The 24,829-nt window shown below is 34.7% G+C and overlaps 2 protein-coding genes across 2 annotated transcripts; both read right to left on the reverse strand.

The window, feature by feature from the left end:
- Positions 1 to 21,107: 21,107 nt before the first annotated feature.
- On the reverse strand, positions 21,108 to 22,132 carry LOC123887508 (spore coat protein SP96-like). Its single transcript, XM_045936832.1, has 3 exons — positions 21,813 to 22,132; positions 21,648 to 21,714; positions 21,108 to 21,297 (listed from the first exon to the last, which is right to left on the reverse strand). The coding sequence occupies exons 1-3, from the start codon at positions 22,130 to 22,132 to the stop codon at positions 21,160 to 21,162; spliced, it is 525 nt and encodes a 174-aa protein (XP_045792788.1). The 3' UTR covers positions 21,108 to 21,159.
- Positions 22,031 to 24,145, reverse strand: LOC123887509 (uridine 5'-monophosphate synthase-like). The gene is made up of 7 exons (XM_045936833.1): positions 23,808 to 24,145; positions 23,526 to 23,609; positions 23,177 to 23,259; positions 22,997 to 23,084; positions 22,645 to 22,899; positions 22,252 to 22,309; positions 22,031 to 22,171 (listed from the first exon to the last, which is right to left on the reverse strand). Exons 3-7 carry the CDS (start codon positions 23,188 to 23,190, stop codon positions 22,161 to 22,163), a joined length of 426 nt encoding a protein of 141 aa, XP_045792789.1. The 5' UTR covers positions 23,191 to 23,259; positions 23,526 to 23,609; positions 23,808 to 24,145; the 3' UTR covers positions 22,031 to 22,160.
- Positions 24,146 to 24,829: the final 684 nt, after the last annotated feature.

Below are 24,829 nucleotides of genomic sequence, written 5' to 3' on the forward strand. Positions count from 1 at the left end.
GGATTTGAGGACAAATCCTCTTGAAGAGGGAGAGAATGATACGATCATGAGTTCCCTAAACATGTGGAAGGAAACTTATAAAAAAATGCATAAAAAATATTTGGATGAAGATGCTTGAGCCCAACTTGAAGCCCAATTCATATGATAAGAAGCATCCTTGGGCTGAATAGTGGTCTAATAATATTGGACTAAATAAAAAAAATAATTAAGTCCAATTTTCTTTATTTTTATTGTAATTTTCGTTTTTGGTATTAGGAGAGTTTTTAGATGACCTTTAGTTGCTCCCTAGGCTCTCTAGATGCTTCCTAGTGGTGCACTAAGTCATTATAGTGGCTAGTGGGAATTTATAAGCATGTTAGTGGGAATTTTCTAAGTCCTATGGTGAATGTATGGTAGTGGACAATAAATCCTACTATGTAAGGATATGCTATAAATAGGACTATCATGTACTTTTCAAAGAATTTGGAATATAATCTAATTTGAGAGTTTCTCTTGTGAGAACTTTTTCTTTGTTCTTGTGATAAGAACATTGTTCTTGAGATAAGAACTTTATAGTGTTGGTTCTACCGGCAGGTCGCGGTTAGGGTCGCACTTTCTTTGATAACTTTGGTTCTACCGGCAGGTCGCGGTTAGGGTCAAGTTCCTCTTTTCCTTGATAACTTTGGTTCTACCGGCAGGTCGCGGTTAGGGTCAAGTTCCTCTTTTACCTGTTTTCAAGACGATCCTAAACAGTCGCTTATCAGTTTTTCAAGACGATCCTAAACAGTCGCTTACCTGTTTTCAAATAAGTTAATACATAATTGAAGCTATATGTTCCAATGAAGTTAAGCTCATAACCTATATAAAGCTAAAACAAACTCTCAAAACCCGTAAGTTGGTTAGTTTTGGCAGATATTTGGTCTGTTAAATCATTCTTTGAACTGACTTCTCTGATAGGCTACTCTCACAACAGTTGTGTATTATTTTTTTATCAATACACAATAAAGTTAGCGTCTCAGATGAAGCTTCCTAAAGTTGGTTCTGACAAATCGTTCGTCTCCAAGGCACCTTTGGTATGACTTACTGGTTTCTTCACTATTGCACTGTGTGCTCATGATCCAAATGGCACCAACACCTTCCATTTATATCTGAAATGATTAACACATTTGATGGTAGCATATGGTGTAATCTTACTATTCAATTTGAAATCTGAACAATTTCTTCTATTCAATGTAGTTAATTAGTGGCTACCTGTCTATAACGCTGTAGCCCGGTGGAATTCGAACAAAACACTATTGTTTCATGATATGCTATTTAGTACAACAAAAATGTTGTCAAATAGAGCCGTTATAACACTTCAAGGTAATATAGTGTATTCATTTGGTGACCACTATTATTTCGTAAAAGAATTAAAGATTCTGAATCTCCTCACCGGGTATAAAAGCGCGTGTTTACTTGCAAATGAAGTTTTGGTAGAGTAAGATGGCAGGGATTTGGATCGGCGACAGAAGATTAACTTTCTTCCCTTCTTTCTTGCACATCACTTCTTCTAAATGAGTAATGAGGTAAGACCATGGTTATCTATTTGATCATGCTGTTAATTTAAATTCAACAATGTAGGTAAGCCAGCCAACAACAACAACACTGCTCAATTGATTTTATGGCACCGACGGAGGGCGGACGAGACACAACCTTGAGAAGTGGCCTCCGCCGGAACTTGGGTGAGCACTGGGGCATCATGAATGAGAAGGAATGGGACATAGATCTAAAACAAAATTCATTCTTTTTTACTTTAAATGAATTTATTTAAGTTGAATAAATCTGAACCATTGATATATTATTTGCCACGTGTCAGCTTGATATTAAGGAAATTGAGATTGCCATTTCCCCTACAAATGGAGAGGATCTGGACCTGAATAAATGTATGGCAGAAGATATTTTGTTTTTTAGTAGATTTAGCGCCTATGCACTGGATCCAACTAACCATATACAGCTTACTCTATATGTATATAAACTTGTCTCATACGAATGAAAGATACTCTTTCTGTTTTCAGCATGCAAAAGTGCTACTTCAATGGCCAAACCAACCATTCTTCTTGTTCTTCTCTTTTTCTTGTTTGTGGTGGCTCTACTTTATATTTACAAAGAAGATTCTCCGTTTCTTCTTCTTCGTTGCTTCTTTCTTTCTTCTTTTTCTTCCAAAAAGTGCTACTTCAATGGCAGAAAAAACCCTCCGTCTTCTTATTCTTGTTCTTCTCTGTTTCAATGTTGCAGCAGCTCACGGAGGACCTTCGGTGAACATCACGGAAAAGCTGACGGCTGATAATCACTTCCACATTGCAGTTGGGATGATTATCGGTCCTGGAATTGACAGTGATCTGAAAGACGTACAACATACAGGAGTGACATTGTTCATGCCGGAGAATGCCGCGTATGGGAAGCTATCTAATTCACGTTCATGTCACCTCAAATTACTTCCGATAAGGGATAAAACAACTCTGATACAAGCTCATATATGCCGAGGGTATTACAATCTCCATACACTCCAATCCGCAAAGATTCCGAGCCAAATGACCCTGGCAGTGAAGACAAGAAAGCACCCAGCTTTCTTCTTAACATCTCTTCGATCAACGGTTCAGTGGTTGTAATTAGCACCGGAGTTGTTGAAGCAGTTATCACTCGGACCGTGTTTGATCACTATCCTGTTGTGATTTATGCGGTTTCCAAGGTTTTACTGCCAAAAGAGCTGTTTGGTACCATACCTGATGATGATGCTCCTCCTCCTCGTTGTGTGTGATGATTATTCGTTCGGATAGCTGCTTCCGCAGCTTTCCCCTCCCCATTTCACCTCAGATGTCTCTCAAGGTGTTTATGCTTCTTATCTTCGTAGTCTTTTGTTTTTTCTCGTTAATTGTTGTTTTGTTTCTATTGAATGTTGACAAGATGTAATCTAGATGTATTAAATAAATTCATTACATCTTTCACTTATGCTATCTAGATTATGTAATTTGTATAATTAACTTACTATTAGAAAGGATTCTGGTCTTTGTATTACTTCAAATTCAATCAAACTTTATAAACAAATCTATGCCATGTTGCACAGTCGTCTGATGCTAATGTAATTGGGAGATGACATATTTTTCTCCAATCTTGCATATGTCATAATTGGATTATGCTGATTTTTCGGTGTCCTGTATTTAGTGATAAGAAATGTTTACTTAGCTGAAGGATGTGTTCTGAATATCAAGAAATGTTGGTTAGTTCTCCTTAAACAAGTCCCAAACTTTTAGGGCAACCGTTTCATGGTGTTGTTGACAGCGCTTATTGTTAAAGACTGGTTGTGGTTTATCTTTTCTATTGCAAAAATTGAGGAAAACTAACACTGCAAAAACCGGCATGGAAACCTGCCTGCCTGTTCAAATTTGTTTGACAATAGAGGTCTGAGTTGATTGAGTGTTCATTTTTATAGAAATTGTTAAGTTTGAATTTTACTGCAGGAGCAGGACCATATAGAACATGTTTATTGGTAGATGATGACAGACTAGATTTGTTTTGGAATTTAAAAGGGAAAGAATTCATTCAAGTTTTTACTTTTTAGTTGAACATGTCTATGGCTATGGCTTATGCTTTTTGGTAACTTATGAACTTCATTTCAGGTTGGAAGAAGGCTTCAGTTTTTATGTGGAGGTGGTGCGATGACAAATGTTTATGAGTTTTGTGACGTTGATTTGAAAGATAGCATACAAGGTGTTTATACTTAAGCTTAATCAATAATCTTTACAAGCGAGCATATAAAAATACAACCTGTAGATTCCCTCTGGTTTCACTTATTCACCATTTTCGTTTTAAATTTTAATCATGTGTGCTTCACATTGATTGCTGCATCTCTTATTTCTCTGAAATTCAGAAGCTAAATCAGCGCATTTTGCGCTTCTACTATGGCTGCATAATTGTCCCATTTTATCTCTTTTTAGTTTTTGTTTGATGTTGTTTGATGTCAGTGTCGGAGAAGTGTATATATCGAAATACATGTTAGGTCAAGAGAATACAGCACATGTTTTATATATGATATTATGAAATTAGAAATGAAGCATCCATGTTTAAATTGGGTTCTGCTGGACAGAAGTTGAAGTCACGAGGCTGCGCAGGTCATAGTTATGTGGTCAGAGGTTTTAATCTGGTTATGTGGATTAGTATGTCATAGTTTTATAGAAGTACTGGTGAAAAGTAGATGATTAGTTGTGATTTCAGCCTAAGACTTGTAGTTGGATGATAAGCAAGCTCTATTAAAAAATGTATTAGATATGTACAATGGCTAACTATGATTTTAGAAGGTTAGAGAAGTATGGAAAATGTAATGTTTTAAAATACAGACACTCCGATCGATAATCGGAGGTGTTGTTTGGTCAGTTCACTCACCGAGAAAAATCAGTAAAATTCGCCGTGATCCAGCCAAGTCTATGTCTAAACCGGTAAACCGGTAAAACAGACACTGAACCGGACTGGTTTGATGAAAAAAATACCAAAAGTTAGCCGACAATGAGTCAAATTTGCGACGTCTTTTCTTAATCTTACCATTATAGGTTAACTAAATTTACTTTAAAAAAATCTAAATAATATATCGAATAATACAATTCAAAATCGCTCAAAACTGAAAAAATGAATCTGTGAATAAACTCACAACACCCAACCTAGAAATATGACGAAATTGAAGTGCTCAGAATACCCATGTCTCTGAGTCTGTAACGTTGACAACGCCAAAGTTGTTATTATTATTATTATTATTATTATTATTATTATTATCATTATTTAATTTAATTAAAAAATAGAAATTAAAAAATAAAACTATAAAAGCGGCAGAAATTATATAAACCCTGTATTTGTATGGTAGCTCTTTCTGTCACCAAAAGAACTTTCTATCCACCACACTGCGAATGTATTTACCCTTTTTCCCAATATGGCAGCTCTTCTTTTAGCTGGTGAAATTCTTCGTTTTCCGTTTTAAACTAAACCTAGCGAATCAATTATTTATGAAACTAACCGAACAAAAAAAAAGAAGAAAAAGTAATTATCATAAAAAAAAAGAAGAAAAAGTACACCACTAATGCGCACTATTGTATAATTTAAAATCAATCAATAATAGTACAATGTATTTACTCTCGCAATTATCTTCTTCTTCTCTCTCCTTCGATCCTCCGTGACCACAAACTTTCCTCTCCTCCTCCGCCACAATGTATTTGCTCATCACCTTTATCTATGATGTACAGATACTCCATTTGAGAGAGAGTATCAGTACCGGGTATATTCGCATACCCGTACCTTAATTTATGTCCATACACGTACCACACTAGACAACGTTGATTTTTATCATATCCGACTCCATCCTTCTCTGTGGACATCATCAAAACCCTCATCCACACCCACCATGACTTTAACATAATTGCTTCCATGCTCCAAGCTTACGGCGTTTACGATCACTTGAGTAAATACATTGTACTCTTATTTATGTTCTGCATAATTTAACAGAACCAAGACCAATCCACAACAAGACTAGAAACAACCAATAATATATCAAGAGAGCTAATTTTACCCCCCACTATAATTTCCATTAAAAAGTTGAATCCTTATGGGATTGAAAGAGTTTTATGTGGTGATTTAATTTAGATAGATGTTTGTCCCTATATCCTATTATATCCAATTATCTATCTGTCTGTTTCCTACTAATGAATACTGATAGTACCTTCCCTACATTAAAAAATTGACATGTTGTGTATTCAATTTGTGACACATTAAAAAATTGTCCTTCACCCATTCAACAATTCAAATTTATATTATATTTGGGAAAATATTGAGATTGGTAGGTGAAGGTCCCTTGATGATTTCTGTATAGTCAATCATCCATGTACAATGCTTGCTTGAAATTTAGAAATTTAAAATAGCCATATCTGCTTGGTAAAAATTCAGTTCAAACTCTAATGTGATTTTAAATATTCCGACAAGAATGAACACTTTTTTTAAAATAAAAAATAACCTTAGAAATCAACCTATCATAATTCCTAAGAGCAAAAACAATAGTATTTTATTATCTAAAAAATGAGGATAGTAATGAAAAAGCTCAAAGTGAAGCATATTATTTAGATAGTACTCCCTTCTTATAACCCTCTGCTTCCTAGGGAAATGGGGCACTAGTAGTTTAGAGTTCGGCCGCGAGGTAAGTAAAGTCTGGCCAATAAATTGTTCCACCCAAGAATCAAACCCGGGTTCTCCCGAAATACGTCATTTTTGGTGAAGCTCATTAACCACTTGAACCCAATGACTTGGTTACTCCCTCCGGTCTTATTTATAAGCAAAAACCAACAAAAAATTTTGGCCTTAAATATAAGCAAAAGTTGTCAATATCAACTTTATTTAATGTTGTTCTTCCAAAAGTACTCTTATTAATTGTTCTACTTTTGACATAATTGTAGAGTTCCAACACAAATGATAAGGTCGTTTTAGGAATTTCAATAGAAATATCACATGAAATTATGGCAAAAAAGCTACTCCTTAATAAGTGTGGAAAAGAGAATTTTAGCTTACAAAAGTGGCAGGATGGACACTAGTACAAATATGACATATTACTAAAGCGTTTTACATCAGTGGAAGAGATGTCAGATGTGAAAAGTAATATGGAGTACTCTTTACATCTGGTTTCAATTGTACTTGATGTGAAAAATACATAGACACAACTTATTACATCTGATCAAAATATCCCCAGATGAAAAGCTAAACGCGGTGGCAATCCTGTAATTATGGTGAAAATTGTCTAAAATACGTTTATATGTGGCCCATAATATGCCCAGATGTAAAAAGTCTTATGTGATTTTTTATTTTATTTGAATGGAAATTAGTATAAACTTCACGCACGCAAAAAAAAAAAAAAACCTAGTCTTCTCGAACTCGTTCTCTCTCTCTCTCTCACACACTCTCTCGAACCCTAGCCTCCAATCCCTAATTGAAGATCAAGGCTTCCTGAAGGCGGGGCACAGATTAAATTTCATCTTTGTTTTCACGATTTCCCTCAAAACAAAACCCAGATCCTCTTCCCTGCCATAATTTTTCTTCGCCCTAGCTCTTCTTCGCCTTTGTTCGTCTTCATCGTAGCTTCTGCCACCGCAGTTCCTCTTGTCGCCGCCATATCTCTTCCTCAACGAAGGTTTCACTGCTCTCTCTTCCTCCCTCTCTCCCAGTGTCTTCAATTTTTAATTATGTTAACTTTTGTCTTCCATTTATTGAATCTTCTCTTGTTAATTTCTGGATTCTTCTCTTGTTTGATTTTGAGTTTATGTGTTCAATTTCCATTTCCATGTTCTATAATTTAGGGATTTTGAGTTTAGTGGTATAATATTGTTCAATTGTTCAATTTGTATTCATTAATCTAGGTTTTTGAGTTTAGTGGTATTGTTCAATTTTATTATCCTCTGCCTTAGTTTGCAGTTTATATAGATCTAGGTATGTTTGTGCCTGCTTTACTGTTAATTGTGATTTTAACAAGTTTTATTATCATTGTGTGTTTTAATTTCTCTAATGATAATAAAACTTGTGTTTTAATTTCTCTAATGTTAATTGTGAATTTGTATTCTGGGTTTGTGAACTTTTTGATAATCTTTCACTTAATAATTAAACTTGTAGCTATTGCGGTATACATGTATTAATGATACTATACATTTTATATGCATCATGGTTTTATTATAAGGTAAGTGATTTTTGTGGTTCGTTATAGAAGTTTTTTTTTTCATGTTTATCTTACTCAATTGTTCTTCTTTTATAGATGAAAATGATGATTACTAAATTATAAATGAAGCATATGTGTGATCCATTCAGCATCAGTTCCTTCAATCCGAGCAAACAAAGAGTTTAGCGTATGTATACATGTACAGTCCTCATTTCCTTTACTTTTTAATTCCTTGTGTACTTGGTTTAACTGTTTCGCTATCAACCAATGTGTTAAAAGTTAATACCGCCAAAAGAGTGTTATGAAAAGGGATTGTTGTATATATATATAATAATAGAGGAAGACTTGAAATTTAGGAATAGCATCATAAGAAATATATGAAATGATTAAGATCTTTTACTCATGGTAGTTCTAAACTGGCTTAATTTATACTGTGATAACAAAGGTGCTTTTTGTATTGCAGCTAACCCCATCTTTCACAAATGGACAGAACATATTGAGATTGATTGTCAATGGTATTCTGGGTTTGTGAACTTTTTGTTAATCTTTCACTTAATAATTAAACCTGTAGCTATTGCGGTATACATTTAATGATACTATAGTAATATACATTTTATATGCATCATGGTTTTAAGTGTATGATACACTTAAAACTGATACTAGTAGTATACATTTTATATGCTGGCCTTTTCTTTTCTTTTCTTTGCTTACAAAGGTGATTCTACCTGATACTTGTAATATACACTTAAAACTGATATTATTAATATACATTTTATAAGTTAGTTTGTGAATAGGATTTGAAAGGGTGTTATTCTATCAAAATTTGGTTTTTATCTTTTTGTTCTTCTTTTGGTTTGTGGGCGTGTTGCCCTGGTAGTCTCTTTTTTAGTTTTGTTTCCTATTGTAAGATTAGAATATATTCCCATCGGGTACGAAACCAATACTTTAATTGGTGTTACAATGTTTTAACTTAATTTCACAACATAGGTATGGATCGTAGTAGATAACATTCTCATGCTTCAACTTCATGAATGTCATCCTAGACATCTCTGATGCATGTGGTACCATCTTCTTTACTAGAGTATATCACCTATAATATCCTTCTTTATCGGATAAATATAATCCGATATACTTCTTTATTGGAATATTCAATATCCTATTTAATTCATGAATGCATGTATGTGTTTTCATGAATTCACTCACAATTAGTTAACATAAAGCTCTTCATTTACAATGTGGAATACCATCCAACATTCTTCATCATTAAGATTAAACCAACCTTAATATTCTTCATTTATAACTTCATACATAATCTACAATCATCACAATACAATTAATCATGCTTATAAACACCTAATTGTATGTTAGAATACCCTAATCACATGTTACAAGTGCCCCAATGCACTTAAAACAATTAATAAAAAGTTGCAGTCCCAGTGCTGGTCGCTGAGCGAGCCCGTGGCGAGCAGCGGCGAACCAAACCAGTGTAATATTGGCTCCTGGCGAGAAGCAGCGAGCAGACGGTCGCCACTCGTTCGCTGAGCGAGGGCCTCCTGACAGGTCTGCTCTAAATCGCGATTTTGATCGTAAAATCACCCAAAAATCCATAGCTTGATGTTCCATACCCAAAATAAGTTCATATTCAAGTGCAACAAACATATATAAACACAAAAGGACGGTTTGTTTCTCAGATCTACATCGAAACATACCATAAAGTAAGAGATTCATGTATTTTACTCAAAACTCATAAAAACACAATGTTCTTGGATCAAACATATACAAATTCCTTTTTTACTTGTTAAATTCGTTCATACATCATGCTAAGAGTATATTAAACATATTATGAACATTATATTTGATTTTCTTCAAGAAAAATTCATCCAAACTAAAACAAAAATGGAAAGTTCGGGTACGGGGAAATCGACATTCTCCCCTTCCTCGTATCAACCACGATTATGAAACCTACTCTCATTCCTGGATTTGATGAAAACTCGAAGATTTGCTCTTGAATCACTTCACTTTCCCTTGCCCTAGCTCCCAAGCTCTCTCTATATTTCGCAAAAGAACATGAGAAATGAACTTCTCTCTCCCCATTAAGCCATATGGGCGCCCCACACACATGAGAAAAGGCCCATTGGGCCTCAAAGGACAATTGCTCGGTCCAACTCACGTTAACTCACTACTTGCTTAATAACTAAAGTATTCGATAAATAACTAAAGTTATTAACCTATTTAAAATGCCACGTCAATAAAATATTTTAAACACACAAAAACAAATAAATAAAATTGGGTCATTACAGTAGAAATTCGTTAACTTAAGTAATTAATGTGAGTAAGACCAACGTGGCATAGCTATGTCACAACGGGTAGAGGAGAACATCCTTATTGGAGAACATCCTGAGAGGAGAACATCCTAGTGGACCTTTCGAGATATACTCACCTCGGAAGCTTCATGTAAAATGAATAAGACTTATACTATGTGATACACCTTTATTTATGTTAATTATGTCGTTCTTTAATGAATATAAGTCTATCAGTGATCAACTATTTTCAGAACACAGTGTTAGTACACCAAGTAGTGGGTAGTAAGAAATGCACTGAGGTTTAGTAGTCTCACCCCACAATTATTGTGTTTAGGTAACAAGTTGCTCGTTCAAGAAGCTGAGGATTTGACCTGTTTCAAGCTTAATAAACACTTGTATAGGATTATGCTACATGTACATGTATTTAACAGTTATCATGGCTCTGATGTAAAGATGTTAACAGTTACATTATGATAGTTATTCAGTTTAATCAAGTCATGTATATTTGGTATTCCCTTCAAACTACTTCTGTAAAGATCAGTTTTAATTCCCCAATTTTAATGTATTTCGATCCAGTTAGAGACGCTCCTATCGATATTCTAGATAGATTAATATGGGGTGTTATATATCAAATATATTAAAATAGTAAAAAAAAAATTAGACTATTAGACAATTTTTTTTAATTAATCCAATAAGAGTATTAAAAGCATTTAAAACTAATAAATAATAGATTAATACAAAATATCAAACCAATAAAAAGTAAATAAGTATTAAAATATATGTATATGCGGTTTGAGTCGTTTTTGAAAAATCGATCAAAGTTCAATCCGATCCAACGGTTTTTATAAAAAGACATCCAAATACATTTAAAAAAAATTCTGTTTTACACAATTTTCAATTTTTTGATAGTTTAGAGTTTTAATTTGGATCAATTTGTATTTCAATTCGCCTAAAGATATGAGGTTGACTTTACTTGTGGTTCTAGTCCCCTCCCAAATGCAGTTACGAGGGATCGAACCGTGATTCTCCCTACCAAGTCCAACGTCAATTATACCACTGAAACAACAAACATTTCGTTAGTTTATTTTCCTGTTTATAGCTGTACATAATTTATTGGAAGCTTATGCACTAGGTATATATGAAAATATCAACCAACCCAGAAGTATTCAACCAACCTTAAATAATTGTTGGATGTTAATTAGGAATCCTCTCAGCTAACTTCTTTTCGAGAGATGTTATCCTTAATTCAGGTTTCGGACCTTCAGTACGTTCCTACATATATTCAAAAGAAAACATTACCAATAACAAACTAGAATGAATAATTGGACACCTTAAGGCATTTAAAATGAAGAATATAATAATATTTCAACACTAAACTTGTTCAAAGGCTAGAGAAATCCTATAATTTACACTCGATTATATGATAATTTATGAAATCCTTGCTTTATCTTGATAACTTCATCGATATAACTTAACAAATAATAACAAAACAAACAATCGGTTACCTCACCAAACCATATATATATGATGAGCAATGTGCTCATCATATCGTGTCAGAAGACTCGTATCAACCGGTCCTCCAAGCCAGCACTGTTGCACCATAGCCTGTTGTGCCTCCTTATGCACCACAGACACATGCCCCTCATACTGCTACTGCTCCACCTGACATTGTAGAAACTCTTCATGTCCATATCTAGTACGTATAATTCTACAGTCCGGTAGGCAAATTAAATAAAAATTGTAAAAAGCATACCGGAACACTTTTTTAAAGTGTGTCGGTTTAAAACGGTTACCGGTACAGTTGGGTATGAGTTTTCCGGTCTGAATATTCATATCAGAACACTCATGCAAGTGTGCGGGAATGAATATTCATACCGGCAAACTCATACCCAACTGTACTGGTAACAATTTCAAACCGGCAAACTTTAAAAAAGTGTTCCGGTATGTAGAACGCGACTTACTCTCTCTTTCTCCCCGTAGTCACACCGGCATACTTTCTTTGAATTGTGTACAAAATGATTTTTTTTTTGTACAATTCTACTTTATATACGAGGGCATATTCGTCCATGCAATTTTAGTTTTTTTTTTTTGACTAATTCAATTTTAGTTGGGATAAAAGAATAAATGTATGGAAGTAGATATTTTTTTTTTAGTAGATTTAGCGCCTATGCACTGGATCCAACTAACGATATATAGCTTACTCTATATGTATATAAACTTGTCTCATACGAATGAAAGATACTCTTTCTGTTTTCAGCATGCAAAAGTGCTACTTCAATGGAGAAACCAACCATTCTTCTTGTTCTTCTCTTTTTCTTGTTTGTGGTGGCTCTACTTTATATTTACAATAAAGAAGATTCTCCGTTTCTTCTTCTTCGTTGCTTCTTTCTTTCTTCTTTTTCTTCCAAAAAGTGCTACTTCAATGGCAGAAAAAACCCTCTGTCTTCTTATTCTTGTTCTTCTCTGTTTCAATGTTGCAGCAGCTCACGGAGGACCTTCGGTGAACATCACGGAAAAGCTGACGGCTGATAATCACTTCCACATTGCAGTTGGGATCAAGGTTTTAAATTGCGGTCCGCATTCGCAATTGCGACCGCAATATTGCTGATGCGGTAGCCACCGCAACCGCATCGCACCGCAATTGCAGTGTGATCTTAATTCACGTGTACGGCCGCATCGTAACCGCATCACAACCGCATCGGAAGCCGCATCAGATGTTTTCGGCGATGTTCGTTCAAATTTTCTCACCAAAAAATAAAATTTATGAACTTGAAATCCTAATTTGCGTCAAATTAATGAAAAATCTTACTTTTAACAATCTCTCAACCGTGTATTTTCAATACATTCAAATTATTGTTTATGGAATAAACGAAGACTATGTAATGGTGGATAAATAGTGTAGTTACACACTAGTTTCATTTTATATAGCTTGTGAAATTTAAAAATGATTTCACGCCGCAACAACCGCAATGACCGCATTCGCAACAACTGCAACCGCATCCACAACCGCAACCGCAATTTAAAACCTTGGTAGGGACATCGACGTGGATGGTGTTGACGACGACAATAGGGGGAGGAGTGGGGTCCACAATTGGGTGGTTGTGTTAGTTGTAGGATTGATGAAATCTCCTGCGTGCGTGCGTGGTATCAACCATTGATTCTTCTACTGCATGCGTGCTCTCTCGAGATATGAAGAAGAAGCTGGATTTTTTTAACTTTAACGTAAAAAAAGTGATTTTTGAAAACCACTAATACGGTAAACAATATAAAAATAGTAAAAAAAAATTAGACTATTAGACAATTTTTTTAATTAATCCAATAAGAGTATTAAAAGCATTTAAAACTAATAAATAATAGATTAATACAAAATATCATACCAATAAAAAGTAAATAAGTATTAAAATATATGTATATGCGGTTTGAGTCGTTTTTGAAAAATCGATCAAAGTTCAATCCGATCCAACAGTTTTTATAAAAAGACATCCAAATACATTTAAAAAAAATTTTGTTTTACACAATTTTCAATTTTTTGATAGTTTAGAGTTTTAATTTGGATCAATTTGTATTTCAATTCGCCTAAAGATATGAGGTTGACTTTACTTGTGGTTCTAGTCCCCTCCCAAATGCAGTTACGAGGGATCGAACCGTGATCCTCCCTACCAAGTTCAACGTCAATTATACCACTGAAACAACAAACATTTCGTTAGTTTATTTTCCTGTTTATAGCTGTACATGATTTATTGGAAGCTTTTGCACTAGGTATGTATGAAAATATCAACCAACCCAGAAGTATTCAACCAACCTTAAATAATTGTTGGATGTTAATTAGGAATCCTCTCAGCTAGCTTCTTTTCGAGAGATGTTATCCTTAATTCAGGTTTCGGACCTTCAGTACGTTCCTACATATATTCAAAAGAAAACATTACCAATAACAAACTAGAATGAATAATTGGATACCTTAAGGCATTTAAAATGAAGAATATAATAATATTTCAACACTAAACTTCTTCAAAGGCTAGAGAAATCCTATAATTTACACTCGATTATATGATAATTTATGAAATCGTTGCTTTATCTTGATAACGTCATCGTTATAACTTAACAAATAATAACAAAACAAACAATCGGTTACCTCACCAAACCATATATATATGATGAGCAATGTGCTCATCATATCGTGTCAGAAGACTCGTATCAACCGGTCCTCCAAGCCAGCTCTGTTGCACCATAGCCTGTTGTGCCTCCTTATGCACCACAGATACATGCCCCTCATACTGCTACTGCTCCACCTGACATTGTAGAAACTCTTCATGTCCATATCTAGTACGTATAATTCTACAGTCCGGTAGGCAAATTAAATAAAAATTGTAAAAAGCATACCGGAAAACTTTTTTAAAGTGTGTCGGTTTAAAACGGTTACCGGTACAGTTGGGTATAAGTTTTCCGGTCTGAATATTCATATCAGAACACTCATGCAAGTGTGCGGGTATGAATATTCATACCGGCAAACTCATACCCAACTGTACTGGTAACAATTTCAAACCGGCAAACTTTATAAAAGTGTTCCGGTATGTAGAACGCGACTTACTCTCTCTTTCTCCCCGTACTCACACCGACATACTTTCTTTGAATTGTGTACAAAATGATTTTTTTTTTGTACAATTCTACTTTATATACGAGGGCATATTCGTCCATTCAATTTTAGTTTTTTTTTTTGACTAATTCAATTTTAGTTGGGATAAAGGAATAAATGTATGGAAGTAGATATTTTTTTTTAGTAGATTTAGCGCCTATGCACTGGATCCAACTAACGATATATAGCTTACTCTATATGTATATAAACTTGTCTCATACGAATGAAAGATACTCTTTCTGTTTTCAGCATGCAAAAGTGCTACTTTAATGGAGAAACCAACCATTCTTCTTGTTCTTCTCTTTTTCTTGTTTGTGGTGGCTCTACTTTATATTTACAATAAAGAAGATTCTCCGTTTCTTCTTCTTCGTTGCTTCTTTCTTTCTTCTTTTTCTTCCAAAAAGTGCTACTTCAATGGCAGAAAAAACCCTCTGTCTTCTTATTCTTGTTCTTCTCTGTTTTATTGTTGCAGCAGCTCACGGAGGACCTTCGGTGAACATCACGGAAAAGCTGACGGCTGATAATCACTTCCACATTGCAGTTGGGATCAAGGTTTTAAATTGCGGTCCGCATTCGCAATTGCGACCGCAATATTGCTGATGCGGTAGCCACCGCAACCGCATCGCACCGCAATTGCAGTGTGATCTTAATTCACGTGTACGGCCACATCGTAACCGCATCACAACCGCATCAGAAGCCGCATCAAATGTTTTCGGCGATGTTTGTTCAAATTTTCTCACCAAAAAATAAAATTTATGAACTTGAAATCCTAATTTGCGTCAAATTAATGAAAAATCTTACTTTTAACAATCTCTCAACCGTGTATTTTCAATACATTCAAATTATTGTTTATGGAATAAACGAAGACTATGTAATGATGGATAAATAGTGTAGTTACACACTAGTTTCATTTTATATAGCTTGTGAAATTTAAAAATGATATCACGCCGCAACAACCGCAATGACCGCATTCGCAACAACTGCAACCGGATCCACGACCGCAACCGCAATTTAAAACCTTGGTAGGGACATCGACGTGGATGGTGTTGACGACGACAATAGGGGGAGGAGTGGGGTCCACAATTGGGTGGTTGTGTTAGTTGTAGGATTGATGAAATCTCCTGGGTGCGTGCGTGCGTGCGTGGTATCAACCATTGATTCTTCTACTGCGTGCGTGCTCTCTCGAGATATGAAGAAGAAGCTGGATTTTTTTAACTTTAACGTAAAAAAAGTGATTTTTGAAAACCACTAATACGGTCAACAATATAAAAATAGTAAAAAAAAAATTAGACTATTAGACAATTTTTTTAATTAATCCAATAAGAGTATTAAAAGCATTTATAACTAATAAATAATAGATTAATACAAAATATCATACCAATAAAAAGTAAATAAGTATTAAAATATATGTATATGCGGTTTGAGTCGTTTTTGAAAAATCGATCAAAGTTCAAACTGATCCAACGGTTTTTATAAAAATATATCCAAATACATTTAAAAAAAATTCTGTTTTACACAATTTTCAATTTTTTGATAGTTTAGAGTTTTAATTTGGATCAATTTGTATTTCAATTCGCCTAAAGATATGAGGTTGACTTTACTTGTGGTTCTAGTCCCCTCCCAAATGCAGTTAAGAGGGATCGAACTGTGATCCTCCCTACCAAGTCCAACGTCAATTATACCACTGAAACAACAAACATTTCGTTAGTTTATTTTCCTGTTTATAGCTGTACATAATTTATTGGAAGCTTATGCACTAGGTATATATGAAAATATCAACCAACCCAGAAGTATTCAACCAACCTTAAATAATTGTTGGATGTTAATTAGGAATCCTCTCAGCTAGCTTCTTTTCGAGAGATGTTATCCTTAATTCAGGTTTCGGACCTTCAGTACGTTCCTACATATATTCAAAAGAAAACATTACCAATAACAAACTAGAATGAATAATTGGATACCTTAAAGCATTTAAAATGAAGAATATAATAATATTTCAACACTAAACTTGTTCAAAGGCTAGAGAAATCCTATAATTTACACTCGATTATATGATAATTTATGAAATCCTTGCTTTATCTTGATAACTTCATCGATATAACTTAACAAATAATAACAAAACAAACAATCGGTTACCTCACCAAACCATATATATATATATATGATGAGCAATATGCTCATCATATCGTGTCAAAAGACGCGTATCAACCGGTCCTCCAAGCCAGCTCTGTTGCACCATAGCCTGCTGTGCCTCCTTATGCACCACAGACACATGCCCCTCATACTGCTACTGCTCCACCTGACACTGTAGAAACTCTTCATGTCCGTATCTAGTACGTATAATTCTACAGTCCGGTAGGCAAATTAAATAAAAATTGTAAAAAGCATACCGGAACACTTTTTTAAAGTGTGTCGGTTTAAAACTGTTACCGGTACAGTTGGGTATGAGTTTTCCGGTCTGAATATTCATATCAGAACACTCATGCAAGTGTGCGGGTATGAATATTCATACTGGCAAACTAATACCCAACTGTACTGGTAACAATTTCAAACCGGCAAACTTTAAAAAAGTGTTCCGGTATGTAGAACGCGACTTACTCTCTCTTTCTCCCCGTACTCACACCGGCATACTTTCTTTGAATTGTGCACAAAATGATTTTTTTTTGTACAATTCTACTTTATATACGAGGGCATATTCGTCCATTCAATTTTAGTTTTTTTTTTTTTGACTAATTCAATTTTAGTTGGGATAAAGGAATAAATGTATGGAAGAAGATATATTTTTTTAGTAGATTTAGCGCCTATGCACTGGATCCAACTAACGATATATAGCTTACTCTATATGTATATAAACTTGTCTCATACGAATGAAAGATACTCTTTCTGTTTTCAGCATGCAAAAGTGCTACTTCAATGGAGAAACCAACCATTCTTCTTGTTCTTCTCTTTTTCTTGTTTGTGGTGGCTCTACTTTATATTTACAATAAAGAAGATTCTCCGTTTCTTCTTCTTCGTTGCTTCTTTCTTTCTTCTTTTTCTTCCAAAAAGTGCTACTTCAATGGCAGAAAAAACCCTCTGTCTTCTTATTCTTGTTCTTCTCTGTTTCAATGTTGCAGCAGCTCACGGAGGACCTTCGGTGAACATCACGGAAAAGCTGACGGCTGATAATCACTTCCACATTGCAGTTGGGATCAAGGTTTTAAATTGCGGTCCGCATCCGCAATTGCGACCGCAATATTGCTGATGCGGTAGCCACCGCAACCGCATCGCACCGCAATTGCAGTGTGATCTTAATTCACGTGTACGGCCGCATCGTAACCGCATCACAACCGCATCGGTAGCCGCATCAGATGTTTTTCGGCGTTGTTCGTTCAAATTTTCTCACCAAAAAATTAAATTTATGAACTTCAAATCCTAATTTGCGTCAAATTAATGAAAAATCTTACTTTTAACAATCTCTCAACCGTGTATTTTCAATACATTCAAATTATTGTTTATGGAATAAACGAAGACTATGTAATGGTGGATAAATAGTGTAGTTACACACTAGTTTCATTTTATATAGCTTGTGAAATTTAAAAATGATTTCACGCCGCAACAACCGCAATGATCGCATTCACAACAACTGCAACCGCATCCACAACCGCAACCGCAACCGCAATTTAAAACCTTGGTAGGGACATCGACGTGGATGGTGTTGACGACGACAATAGGGGGAGGAGTGGGGTCCATAATTGGGTGGTTGTGTTAGTTGTAGGATTGATGAAATCTCCTGCGTGCGTGCGTGCGTGGTATCAACCATTGATTCTTCTACTGCGTGCGTGCTCTCTCGAGATATGAAGAAGAAGCTGGATTTTTTTAACTTTAACGTAAAAAAAGTGATTTTTGAAAACCACTAATATGGTCAACAATATAAAAATAGTAAAAAAAAAATTAGACTATTAGACAATTTTTTTTAATTAATCCAATAAGAGTATTAAAAGCATTTAATAATAGATTAATACAAAATATCATACCAATAAAAAGTAAATAAGTAATAAAATATATGTATATGCGGTTTGAGTCGTTTTTGAAAAATCGATCAAAGTTCAAACTGATCCAACGGTTTTTATAAAAAGACATCCAAATACATTTAAAAAAAATTCTGTTTTACACAATTTTCAATTTTTTGATAGTTTAGAGTTTTAATTTGGATCAATTTGTATTTCAATTCGCCTAAAGATATGAGGTTGACTTTACTTGTGGTTCTAGTCCCCTCCCAAATGCAGTTAAGAGGGATCGAACCGTGATCCTCCCTACCAAGTCCAACGTCAATTATACCACTGAAACAACAAACATTTCGTTAGTTTATTTTCCTGTTTATAGCTGTACATAATTTATTGGAAGCTTATGCACTAGGTATATATGAAAATATCAACCAACCCAGAAGTATTCAACCAACCTTAAATAATTGTTGGATGTTAATTAGGAATCCTCTCAGCTAGCTTCTTTTCGAGAGATGTTATCCTTAATTCAGGTTTCGGACCTTCAGTACGTTCCTACATATATTCAAAAGAAAACATTACCAATAACAAACTAGAATGAATAATTGGATACCTTAAAGCATTTAAAATGAAGAATATAATAATATTTCAACACTAAACTTGTTCAAAGGCTAGAGAAATCCTATAATTTACACTCGATTATATGATAATTTATGAAATCCTTGCTTTATCTTGATAACTTCATCGATATAACTTAACAAATAATAACAAAACAAACAATCGGTTACCTCACCAAACCATATATATATATATGATGAGCAATATGCTCATCATATCGTGTCAAAAGACGCGTATCAACCGGTCCTCCAAGCCAGCTCTGTTGCACCATAGCCTGCTGTGCCTCCTTATGCACCACAGACACATGCCCCTCATACTGCTACTGCTCCACCTGACACTGTAGAAACTCTTCATGTCCGTATCTAGTACGTATAATTCTACAGTCCGGTAGGCAAATTAAATAAAAATTGTAAAAAGCATACCGGAACACTTTTTTAAAGTGTGTCGGTTTAAAACTGTTACCGGTACAGTTGGGTATGAGTTTTCCGGTCTGAATATTCATATCAGAACACTCATGCAAGTGTGCGGGTATGAATATTCATACCGGCAAACTCATACCCAACTGTACTGGTAACAATTTCAAACCGGCAAACTTTTAAAAAGTGTTCCGGTATGTAGAACGCGACTTACTCTCTCTTTCTCCCCGTACTCACACCGGCATACTTTCTTTGAATTGTGCACAAAATGATTTTTTTTTTGTACAATTCTACTTTATATACGAGGGCATATTCGTCCATTCAATTTTAGTTTTTTTTTTTTTTTGACTAATTCAATTTTAGTTGGGATAAAGGAATAAATGTATGGAAGAAGATATTTTTTTTTAGTAGATTTAGCGCCTATGCACTGGATCCAACTAACGATATATAGCTTACTCTATATGTATATAAACTTGTCTCATACGAATGAAAGATACTCTTTTTGTTTTCAGCATGCAAAAGTGCTACTTCAATGGAGAAACCAACCATTCTTCTTGTTCTTCTCTTTTTCTTGTTTGTGGTGGCTCTACTTTATATTTACAATAAAGAAGATTCTCCGTTTCTTCTTCTTCGTTGCTTCTTTCTTTCTTCTTTTTCTTCCAAAAAGTGCTACTTCAATGGCAGAAAAAACCCTCTGTCTTCTTATTCTTGTTCTTCTCTGTTTCAATGTTGCAGCAGCTCACGGAGGACCTTCGGTGAACATCACGGAAAAGCTGACGGCTGATAATCACTTCCACATTGCAGTTGGGATCAAGGTTTTAAATTGCGGTCCGCATCCGCAATTGCGACCGCAATATTGCTGATGTGGTAGCCCCCGCAACCGCATCGCACCGCAATTCACTAGTGCAGAAAGGGGATTTCACTACTAGCCAAACAGACTTTCCACTACTGGCCGTGGCCAGTAGTAAACGCAGGCGTAGTTGTAAGTCCATACTTTCCACGTCGGGTCTTTTAATACCCGTCGTGATATCCTAATTTCTTCTGTAATTATTATTTAAAATTATGGGTATTCCACGTCGGGTTTTCCAATTACCCGTAGTGGTATGTATGAGATTCCACGTCGGTTATAATGAATACCAGTAGTGGTATGTATGGTTTCAAATTTTTTTTATATAAATCATGGGGATTCCACTACGGGTATTTACACATATCCGTAGTGGTATGTATGGTTTTCCAGTTTTTTTTTAAAGAATTGGGGATTCCACTACGGGTCATTACTTTTACCCGTAGTGGTATGTGTAGTTTTCACGTCTATTTAATATAAATATCAGTAGTGGTATGTTAGTTTTTTTTTTTTTTTTTGTAGCTTCCTGTGCCATATTAATTATACAACCTACACTTACACTTTTCTGACGCAGAAATTATACAACCTAGAAATTACTAGTAGCTAATAACGCACAAGAAAATTGACATAATAATTCCGAATATTATTTTCCACAAGTCATTGTCAATTTTTTTAATAGAGGAGATTATACATGACATAAAGAATCCTTACCTGCTTATTTGCATATACAAAAGTTTCACCATCATTGGTCTTCTCCGCTGAAGGAGTCACATTAGTTGGTCCAACCACAGGAAGTCCTCTTTTGGCTTCCTACAAGAGTTGCAAGATAATTTGAATAATAAAGAACCACCAATTAAGGTCTTATCCACAGCTACATGGTTCAAATATGCCTATAATATCCTACAACAAATTTGACTAATATGTAAATAAATTAAAAATATTCTTGACCGGACAAAAAATTAAGGATTCTCCTAGTATTATACGATTGATCCAAGATTGCAAAAGTGGACAACTATGGATTAAGATACTACAATTAGAATATATGCTTGCATGAATGTTTATGTTAGGATTAATATACACAGCAGGTATCTCCAAACTAGCCATACTTTTAGAGTGATTACAATTCCAATAATTCTAAATGATAAAAATAAAGAAAATACCTCCATATCTTGAAGAGGTGCTCCATTTACAGAGGAAGTAGAATCATGAGTTGCTTGATTTTCAACACTGTACCGGGAATTTTCAATATGTAAGTCAGCAATGAAGATATAAGAGAGAAATGAAGTCATAAGAAAAAAATGAACTTGCAAAACATAATTTCATACATGGATGGAATTTTTGAATCAAGTGAGCTGGCTGCTACTCCTGAGCTTCCTGCAACTGTTGTAGGTGCAGTGCTCACAGTTACAGCAGTGCTTGGTTCAACTCCTGTGGTACTTGAAGTGACTACAGAATGGGAAACAGAGGTCCCCAATAATCCAGAAACCATCTGTTGCTGATCAGTAGCTACAATTGGTGTAATAGAAGTTGGGCTTGAAGCAAAACCGTTAGATGTCAAAGTGTTGGAACTAGCTGCATTAGCTGGTGTTGATGCTGCTGCAGAGGAGGCCGTAGCATTGGATGTGTCACTTGTTTCTGACACCATCCCCTGGCTAATAGTTTTATGTGCCTGCTCACGAGCCAGCTGAATGGAAATTTTACAAATAGGTAAGAAATTGTCGGGCAAATAATGGAAAACAATTACAAACATCATTAATCATAAACCTTGAGTTCTTCTGGTATTGTCCATGTTGATTGCTGAGTAACCTTGTTGTAATAATACCTGCAGCATTGTCAATATAATTATAATTATAAGACATAAAATCAACTAGCTAAAGATCACAATATAATTATAATTGTTTAAACACGAAAATAGGTTCTATTTGTAAGACCACAGAAAGAAAAAAAGAAAAAGTATTGATATTAAACAAGGCTTGAGAAACAAATCAGCTTATCAAAGCAAGCAAACAAACCAAGAATTCATTTAGAACCTTTCCATAACAACGATATTTAGGTATAAACCGCAAAATATTCAAAAAGCCTATAACAATATTAGTACTTTAATCATATTTATCCCAAGCATGAGTAAAAGATGCACGGCAACATGCAAAAACTTACAGAATGTGGAGTGTTATATTGTTGCCCTAATCCATCACCACCAGTCACCATTTGAACTCCAGGAGTTGCCTGAATGAAAGAAGGATTTATGGGTGCCCCTAGCCATGATGCAGGATTAACGGAGATGAAGCCAATTACAAAGTCGGAATGCTCCTCAGCAATTTTCAATGCAGCAGCGGTATAATCTCCCTTGGCAAGGTTGCCGGCTGAACTCATTTCAGCAAGCAGCAACAGTCCCCTACCACGAGACAAACCCTGAGTATGGTTCAAGAAACATGTTACACTATCGATTAGACTGTTGCTACAAGAGAATATAATATACATTGTAATGGAAATTACTATATAAACAGACCTTCAATTTTAGTCCATCCACGATTCCAGGACCAGAGATAATGTGAGCATTTACTATGTGAGCCCAATCCAATATGTGAAAGATCCCTCTGTAGATATTAAAATAGAACAATGTCATATTGAATTTAGATACAGATGAGGAATCCAGAAAGAAATCCAAAATATTTGAGAAAATATTTACCCTTCATATTGCATGGTCACTGTGTTACCAATGTCAGCAAATTTACGATCCTCAAAGATTAAGAAGTTATGTTTTTCTGCAATCTTCAATAGGATAAAGCATAAATTAGACACCACACTAAACCAGAAATGTAGAAGATACCTTAAAATTTCATACAAACTTATATGGTCACTTATATAAAGTATAACTCTTATAACATATTAAAGACATGAAATCATCTCTCTGTTTAATAAATGCCAGGAAATATTCTATTGGACTAATTGTTAATAGTATTAAGAATGAAAAGTTTCTACAGTAATACTGAAGCCAAAAAAGACATGAACAAAGTAGGTTTCTTTTAGAAATATACCGAGAGAAGCTTAGAGCCAAAATCAGGAGTAAAATCTGGCAAAATATCCACATGAGTCTTCAGCAAGCATATCTCAGGTCCAACCTGTCAGAAAACATAAGACATATTTAGTTAAAAGCTAAATAATTATTAGGGCCAAACATCCACTTACAATCTAGTTGATGATAATACACCAAAGAATACAGGACTCTCTCAAGTACATAAAAGATAAAACAAATTTTGTAGGCTAATAAAGAATAAATAAAAGTGTATTCATCTTGTAAAAGAAAAACAATTTCTCACCTTCTCAGCAATTTGAAGCAATTCAGCTGCAGTTCCAACATCTGCAGCCAAACACAGATTACTCCCTCTTCATAGTATATGCTACTGTCATGCATCAGAATATTCTAGCTTCACTTATGGAAAAAACTGGATTGTTGTTTATAGTCATCATGATTGGAAGCATCAAACAACAATTATTTATGTCATTTCCTACCCCTTAACTAAAGGATCTCTAATGTTCCTTCATCATGTGGTACTAGTGGTTGTTTTGTACATGAAGATGGTCTATAAGGGTAGTTTTCATGTTCCTAAAGTCTTAACTAAGTTGAAGGATTGGCCTCCAAAGCTACTCAAATTTGGCACAACATAGAAAAAGCATAAATTAATAAAACAAGTGACCATTGCAGAGACAAAAAAACATAAATTATTAAAAAGAAAACTATTTCAAAACACCTGACTTATGCTCCATAACCAAGTTCAACATAGTAAAATTCAAACAGGACAAGAAAATTACTATTCAATTATATATTCCATTTGAACCCAATACACAATTCAGCTTAACCAGAGTACTTCAAAACACAATATGCATACCAATGGGACATTTAATGACTCTGTTAATACTCATGTCAACAAGATCATAGTGAATTACATAATTGAATTTTATGTGACACACAAGATTAAAACAAACCACAAATTGTCCTGTTCCTTTTCATCAATTAACATCCTAAGAAGTATAAACAAAAATTAGAACACGCTTCCAGAATTTAGTAATGCTTATGGTGTTTTTTCTCCAGAATTTAGTACCTGAGAACACGACGAATGAAGAACACGGTTTGGGGTTTCAAAGAGAAGAAGACGATTTAGGGATTTAGGGTTTCAACACGAAGAATGAAGAACAGTTTGCAGTGAAGAAGAATGAAAATGATTTAGGGATTTGGGATTTAGGGATTTCAAAGAGAATTAGGGATTAGGGATTTGGGATTTAGGGATTTGGGTATTTGGCGACAATTTCACGGGATTCTCCAAGCCTTTGTTCTACATAC

This window comes from Trifolium pratense, linkage group LG5 (genome assembly GCF_020283565.1).
Source record: "Trifolium pratense cultivar HEN17-A07 linkage group LG5, ARS_RC_1.1, whole genome shotgun sequence".
Classification (NCBI taxonomy): domain Eukaryota; kingdom Viridiplantae; phylum Streptophyta; class Magnoliopsida; order Fabales; family Fabaceae; genus Trifolium; species Trifolium pratense.